This window comes from Octopus sinensis, unplaced genomic scaffold (assembly GCF_006345805.1).
Source record: "Octopus sinensis unplaced genomic scaffold, ASM634580v1 Contig02690, whole genome shotgun sequence".
In the NCBI taxonomy this organism is placed as follows: domain Eukaryota; kingdom Metazoa; phylum Mollusca; class Cephalopoda; order Octopoda; family Octopodidae; genus Octopus; species Octopus sinensis.
The window spans coordinates 1-8892 of NW_021825917.1; the positions used below are offsets into that span (position 1 = coordinate 1).

General features: G+C 40.0%; 1 protein-coding gene across 1 annotated transcript; it reads left to right on the forward strand.

Moving 5' to 3' along the window:
- The first annotated feature begins 7703 nt into the window (after nucleotides 1-7703).
- On the forward strand, nucleotides 7704-8348 carry LOC115227329 (autophagy-related protein 101-like). Its single transcript, XM_029798200.1, has one exon. The coding sequence runs from the start codon at nucleotides 7704-7706 to the stop codon at nucleotides 8346-8348; it is 645 nt and encodes a 214-aa protein (XP_029654060.1).
- Nucleotides 8349-8892: the final 544 nt, after the last annotated feature.

The window sequence follows — 8892 nt, forward strand, 5'->3', positions numbered from 1 at the left end:
ATTGGTGTATATACATATTATATGTATATGTATGTATGTATGTATGTATGTATGTTGTATGTATGTATGTATGTATGTAATGTATGTATGTATGTATAAAGACATTTGTATAAGGTATTACGTTGCTGGATGGAACCTAAGATATGATGATAATAAAGCATACTTCATAAGTACTCTGTAAGCGTATATAAGACCTCGGAGGTCGTTATAGATCTGGACAAAACTCACAAGAGAAGGGCTGGCCCATCAAATGGAACCCAGGACTCTATTTTAGCGATTCAACGAAGGGGCGAAAAGCAAGGTTGGCATCGGATGGACTTCAAATCAGAAATTGCGATCAATGTCACAAGTTACCAACGCTCTAACGATTCTACCACAGCACCCCGCTCCTATAATTATTTCAAATTTTGGGGCAAGTTCAGCCATTTTGAGGCGAGGGTCTTAATTGATAGGTCAACATAAATACTTGACTGGTACTTTATTTTGTCGACCTCGGAAGGATGAAAGCCAAAATTGACCTTGGCGGCACTGGAAACTACGATTTAAAACGACGCGATAATGGTTGTGTCTTTTTTCTTTCACTTGTTTCAGTCATGTGACTGTGGCCATGCTGGAGCACCGCCTTTAGTCAAACAAATCGACCCCGGGACTTATTCTTTGTAATCCTAGTACTTATTTTATCGGTGTCTTTTGCCGACACGCTAACATCGGTTGACAAGCGATGGTGGGGGGACAAACACACACATATATGTATATCTACGACAGGCTTCTTTCAGTTTCCGTCTAATAAATCCACTCACAAGGCTTTATATATACGGCCGCAGCTCTGAGCTGAAACTAGAAAAAAAATAGAAAAAAAATATATATATTACATATATATATATATATATAACATATATAAATATATATAATAGTATAGATAGATAGATAGATAGATAGATATATAGATAGATAGATAGAGATAGATAGATAGATAGTAATATCGATAGATAGATAGATATGTAACGTTGCACATATATGTATATATGTATGTGTGTATATATATGTGTATGTATGTATGTATGTATGTATGTATGTATGTTATATGTAGCCATAGACTTTCTGAGGACTGTGTGCCCGGTGGTAGAAGAGGAGGTGTTGGGCGACCGGGAGGGTTGAGGTTATGTAGGAAAGATTAGAACACTTAACGACCGGATGGCATGCTGAAAGGACGGCGGGACATCACCTCCACCATAGGGTTTGTCAGAATATAGGTCTGTTATTTTTAGGGTCTCATGTACAACATTGTATAAATAACCAAATTATACGCACGCAGACACACGCACACAACCACACGCTCACACACATACACACACGAACACATTGAGGAATGTGACATCAATACACAGTAGAATATATGTAATATAAACATATATAGGATATTATACACGCAAGCACGTAATCACATGTATATATATATACATAAATTACACACATACATATACGCATGCGCGCGTACATATATATATATATATATATATATATTATATATATACCATACAGACACGCACACATACACACACAAACACAAATATATATATATACATATATATATAGATATATAGATATATATATATATATGTATGTATGTATATATGGATATAGATTGATAGATATAGATATATAGATATGTATATATGGGGCCCGTAGGTATATGCGCACGTTTTGACGCATGACCTTGCATATATGCGTACAATATGTATATTTATATTAAATGAATATGTGTGTGTGTATACATGCACGCACACACACCTATATGTACGTGTATGTACGTGTTTATATATATGTATATATATATATAAATATATATACATATACATGTATATATACACATGTATATATATATATATATATATATATACATACATACATACATACATACATACATACATACATACATACATACATGTATACATATATACACACATAATTAAAGAGTTAACGATTCACCGCTGTTTAATTATAAATACCAACTTTATATAACCAGTTGAGTGCGCTGTCCTTTGCACGCAACAACGCGCACGCTGCATGTATGTATATATATATATATTGTATGTATGTATGTATGCATGTGTGTGTGTGTATCGCATACATATATGTGTGTATGAATGCGTGTACGGATGTGTATACACACGCGCGCGCGCGCACAAAGAAGGTGATTTGGTAAAACAAACAGGATAAATAAAACCACAATCCATGAATAAATACATTGTATTATCTTTAATCGGCAGAACTTCCAAGGTGGCTCAGAGGACCCATTAGAAGTACACCACACGCATTAAATGCCAAGAAGGTTCGCCAAGGACGGCGAAACTATAAAGTCATTCGCACCATCTATTATAAAGAATCTATTTTCTTGACTCTGCCTTTCATATTGAGCACTCTATGTGTTAACGATTTATCAGAAATTCATATATACTAAAAACCGCAGCGAGAATCAAACTGTCTTTCCCTCATTGCTTGATGACTCCTTGAGATTATCACATTTTTGCCGTTAAGTGTTTGTATACTTTCTCTCGAAGCGAAATATAGTTTCAGTAAATGGAAGATGTTATTTAGAATGGTATTTAGTATATTTTGTAGAAATTCGTGGCCAAGTCGTTGGGGCGTTGCATTCACGCTCGCTGGATCGTGGTTTCGATTCCCTGTCCGGTTGGTGCGTCGTGTTCTTGAGCAAAACACTTCATTTCATGCTGCTCCGGCCCAATCGGTTGTAAATAGACTGGCTTTCCACTGGATTGTCCTTCCGATGGACTGGCCTTCCAATGGACTTGCCTTCCGACGGACTGGCTTTCCGACGGACTGGCCTTCCAACGGACTGGCCTTCCGATGGACTTGCCTTCCGACGAACTGGCCTTCCGATGGACTGGCCTTCCAATGGACTTGCCTTCCACTAGATTGGCCTTCCGACGGACTGACCTTCCGATGGACTGGCCTTCCGACGGACTGCCTTCCGACGGACTGGCCTTCCGATGGACTGGCCTTCCGACGGACTGGCCTTCCGACGGACTGCCTTCCGACGGACTGGCCTTCCGATGGACTGGCCTTCCGACGGACTGCCTTCCGACGGACTGGCCTTCCGATGGACTGGCCTTCCGATAGACTGGCCTTCCGATAGACCGGCCTTCCGATATGATGATGATGATGATAATGAAGATGATGACGATGATGATGGTGATGGTGGTGGCGGTGGTGATGGTGACAATGATGGTGATGACGAGGATGATGGTGAGGAGGATGAGGATGAGGATAATGATGATGGTGAGGGTGGTGGTGGTGGTGATGGTGACAATGATGATGACGACAATGATGATGCTGAAAATACCAGCCAATCATAGTAGATTTATAACTGTTACACTTGCCCGTCATTCATTAGTCAGGTGTGGCAGTGATTAGCATGAAATATTAACCAAATTAAAGATATCTAAACAAAATGTGCAAGAGTTCGATTCCCAGCAGGGTCGTTGTTACTTCTTTTTTTTTTATTTTAGGTATGTGTCTGTGTGTCCTCCCCCCACATGTGTACGAGTATGAGAATGCGTGTGTTGCTGTTTGTGTGTGCATTTGCGTGTATGTGTGCGTGTGCGTGTGTCTGTGTGTCTGTGCGTGTCTCTGTGTGTATGCAGGTGGGTGGAAGTGTATGTATTCGTGTAAAAATGTGTCGCTTACACATTGCCCTCACACACATCTTCAACCATATATACGCACAGCAGCGCACACATACACACACTCCTATAACAGCATACCTACACCAGACACACACACACACACACACACACACACATATATATATATATATATACACATACATAGAGAGCGCCACCTACACACTCAGACACACGGACAGAAGCAGCAGGTTTATGGATGTCGAAGCCTCCAGGGAGATATCTATTAACACCAATGAGCGGTGAGTGAAAATAAAATGTGTGTATATAGCGTGTGTATGTGTGTGTGTATTTGTGCGTGTGTATGTGTGTCTGCGTGTGTGTGTGTGTATGTTTGTGCGTGTGTCTTTGTGTGTCTGTGCGTGTGTGTGTGTGTGTTTGTGTGTCTGCGCGTGTGTGTGTGTGTGTGTGTGTCTGTGTGTGTGTGTCTATGTGTGTGTGTGTGTGTGTCTGTCTGCGTGTGTGTGTGTCTTTGTGTTTGTGTGTGTGTGTGTTTGTGTGTTTGTGTGTGTGTTTGTGTGCCTGCGTGTGTGTGTGTTGTGTGTTTGTGAGTGTGTGTTTGTATGTGTGTGTGTTTGTGCGTGTGTGTGTTTGTGCGTGTATGTGTGTGTGTGTGTGTGTGTATATATATATATATATAGAGATAGAGAGAGAGAGAGAGAGAGAAAGAGGGAGATGGTAGAGAGAGAGAGAGAGTAGAAAGAGAGACAGACAGACAGACAGACGTAGATAGTCAGGCATATATATGCGGGAATGAGACGAAAGCAGAAAGGTAAGAGAGAGGCAAAGGTAACTTGTGGGAAAGAGACAGACAGACAAATAGAGAGAAAGAGAGAGGCGGGGGGAGAGATAGAAAGAGAGAGAGAGATAGAAAGAGAGAGAGAGTGTTGCGTATAATTTGGCACCGTTTGATAATTTATTGCTGGTAAAAACTAACAAATGTGGGATGTGACGGTGGGGTGGTGGGTGGTAGTTGAATGGATCGAGGGTATGTGGTGGGGGGATCAGTAAGGGTCAATAAGGGTCGTTAAGAGAGAGAGAGAGAGAGAGAGAGAGGGAGAGTAGTGGTGGAGGGTAGGGATAAAGAGTGAGTGTGGCGGGGGTGAGGGGATTATTGTTTACAACTTTGCGCTCCATTAAACCAATTGGTCGAGATGATATTTAAAACATTGAAGTGTTTGTTGTTGTAGTTGTCGTTGGCGGTGGTGGTGGTAATAGAGACGGCGAAAGGTGGCCAGATGGCAGAACTGGTAGCGCGCCGGGCGAAATGCTAAGCAGTATTTAGTCTGCCGTTACGTTCTGAGTTCAAATTCCGCCGAGGTCGACTTTGCCCTTCATCCTTTCGGGGTCGATTAAATAAGTACCAGTTACGCGCTGGGATCGATATAATCGACTTAATCCGTTTGTCTGCCCTTGTTTGTTCCCTCTGTGTTTAGCCCCTTGTGGGTAGTAAAGAAATAGGTATTTCGTCTGCCGTTACGTTCTGAGTTCGAATTCCGTCGAGATCGACTTTGCCTTTCATCCTTTCGGTGTCGATTAAATAAGTACCAGTTACGCACTGGGGTCGATATAATCGACTTAATTCCTTTGTCTGTCCTTGTTCGTCCCCTCTGTGTTTAGCCCCTTGTGGGTAGTAAAGAAATAGATATGGGCCGGTTTAAATGCTAAAGGGAGAAATCCGGTTTGCTTCGTTATACACTAAATTCCCTCTGAGCGGAATGAAAAAACCACGTCGAGCCTGGTTCCAATTCAAAAACCGGAGAATGAAAACGAAACTGTGCTGAATATTTCATTGAAAGATCGGTGCAACGCCTGAAATTCGAGGGAGGATATCATCGTTCAAGTGAATGACTGGAATTTTATTTTATCGATCCTGGAGGATTAAAAGACAAAATCGATTGCTGTAGGATTTGAACTCAGAACGCTGAAACAAATATTATGAGTCCTTGTTTTCACCCCACCCCCGCCTCAGATGCTCTAACGATTCTTATTTCTTTACTGCCCACAAGGGGCTAAACATAGAGGGGACATATAAGGACAGACAAAGGAATTAAGTCGATTACATCGACCCCAGTGCGTAACTGGTACTTATTTAATCGACTCCCGATTGGATGAAAAGCAAAGTCGACCACGGCGGAATTTGAACTCAGAACGTAGCGGCAGACGAAATACCTATTTCTTTACTACACACAAGGGGCAAAATGAAAACATAGAGGGGACAAACAAGGACAGACAAAGGAATTAAGTCGATTACATCGACCCCAGTGCATAACTGGTACCTATTTAATCGACCCCGAAAGGATGAAAGGCAAAGTCGACCTCGGTAGAATTTGAACTCAGAACGTAGCGGCAGACGAAATACCGCTAAGCATTTCGCCCGGTGTGCTAACGTTTCTGCCAGCTCGCTGCTTGAGGGCGTGAAACTTAGTCCATCGTCTTAACTACTCGTCTGCGATGACCAAGTCTAAGAATTCGTTCTAGTGTAGGTACAAGGCCTGAAATTTTGAGGTGGGGGAGACGATTACATTTGTACTTTTATTTTTCATCGACCTCGTAAGAATAAAATGCAAAGTCGGCCTCAGTGGAATTTGAACTCAAAGCATAAAGCCGGAAGAAATACCGCTAAGCACTTTGTCCGGTACATTAACGATTAACAACCCGAGGCCAGCAATCTAGAAGAGGTGGGGTTAGTCGATACTATTGACCCCAGAACTTAACTGGTACATTATTTTATCCACCCTGAAAAGATGAAGAGAAAAGTTGACTTCGGTGGGATTCGAACACAGAACATAAAGTCGGAAGAAAAGTGCCAAGCATTTTGTTCGACGCACTAACGATTCTACCAATCCACAGCAACAACAATAATGATTCTTTCACAAGGCCTGAAATTTCGGTGGGAGGGACTAGTCGATCATATCGACCCCAGTGCTCGATTGGTACTTCTTTTATCGATCTCGAAAGGATGAAAAGACACGTCGATCTCGATGGAATTTGAATTCAGACCGTCGTAAAGACGGACGAAATGCCGCTTAGCATTTTCTCCGGTGCACTTACGATTCTGTCAGCTCACAACCTTCGCCTTAATAATAAAATGACGATAATTTGTTTCGGATCTTTTCGGTTTGAACGGCAGTTTTTTTTAATAATTTCCACGTAACTAAACACTTTTAAACTTCGCATACTGGTAGAATATGTTTATAAAACATCTTTTTCTCCTGGCTTTATTGAGAAAATTCTATAGTCTGTAAGATATTTGTTGTTTTTTTTTCTTCAATTTCTGCAATTTCAACCAATCAATGACGTCTGTTGAGATGAAAACATTCTGTGCCGTATGAATATGTCCCTCGTTTAAGAAACAGATTGGGTTTATTTACATTTCTGAAGAAAAAAAAGATGCCCTTCCCCCCACCTATAACCCTAACCCTAACCCTAAAACAGATTGAAATGCAATAGATCGATACTTGGCTCATAATTATGGGTGACAATTTCATATGACACCGCTAGAAAAAACTGCCGTTCAAACCGAAAAGATCCTTTGTTTCTAACATTGATGCATGTGTAATGTTGGGAAAACAGGGCAAAATCGGTACGAATCTACCCCAGAATGGGGAAAGGAAAAGTTGTCTCTTGTAAAATTCGAACTTACAACGTAAAAGAGAGAGACTTTACACTATAAACGATCGAGTTTGCCATTCACGAATCTACTTAAATAACATTCACATCTGTGACAACAACAACAAAACTAACAAAACAATATGTTGAATTTAAATGCAAATTAGAACGATTAGCTCAACCATAATGTGTATATGTCAATATATATTTCAACACACATACATGTGGGTGTATACATACATATTTGTGTATGTTTGTATGTAGGTGAGAGAGAAAGAGAGAGAGATTAAAAGAAAAATTATAAATAAGAAATAAAATAATACAATATCTTCTTTCAAAGTCGCATTCCATGACAGGGAAATAAACTGAAGGTTTGTGTATGGAATCATGTCAGTTCTTCTAAGAAATCCCACCCTAAATCATCGACTGGAAGTGATTGTTCAACCACAATACTTCGAAGAGGCTCTTTCATGTCTTGTGGAATCAATCATATACGTAAGAAGCAAAGGCAAAATGGTACGGGATCCAAAACTTGTTTATCGCGAAGACACGATGAAAACGGCCATGAAATACTGCACATCGTTTAATCTGCAATATTCTTGTAATGAATCGAGTGAACTTCAGAGCAGAATTCTGGACCAAATCCAAAGAATTCGGTGGCTTTGCTGCGTAGAAGGACAAAATGCAAACTGCAGTTTGAGCATGAAATTCTACAAGAATTTCATCAGTCCAACTAAATTTAGCAGTGCTCTGCAAATTTTTGAAATATGGCAGATACGCATTCGAATAGTGACTTGCGCAGAGGCGGGACATTCTCAAAACCAAGTACAGGAAATGGTAAATACTTTAAGGGACTGTATATCTTATATCCACGAATGCAAATTTTGTATTTCCCCTTTATCGAACATTGATACTTTTGAAGATTTGGTCAATATTCTTGACTTGGTATCCTTCACTGATGTTTCGTTGTATCATTTCTTCTTTGATCTTAACTTCCAAAATCCTGATGAAGATCAAAGCGTTTCGCAATAAAATGATTTCTTTGAAGTTTCGGTTTTTGGTTTTATTATTTTGACATGTGGATTTTTCTATGCGGTGGATTTGTAGAATCGCTAGAGCGTCAGAATAAAACGGCCTTGTGGTTTGTTTTCCGATTCGTTACGTTCTGAGTTCAAATCCTGTAGAGATAACCTCTCATCCTTTTGAGATCGCCAAAATAAGTACCAGTAAATTTAGTGGGGTCGATGCAATAGGCTTGGCTCTTCCCTTAGAATTACTGGCATTGTAGTAAAATTAGAACTTTTTAATTAATTTATCTAACGGTTATATTTCAAAAAATGCTTTATTTGTTAAGCTTATAATTATTTTTATGCCATTTTTAATATTCCAAAAGGAAAACGGCCACTTCCAGAATACGATAGAGTAACTTAATATATTTTGCTACTTTCGTTTCTTTCGCGTTCAAAACTATCCGAAGGTAATATTTATTTTACCTCCCTCCTAGGATCGAAATAATAATGTTTTAAATCGATCGCACCCTTACACCTAAAATTGCTGTCTGTCTTCTAAATTTAGG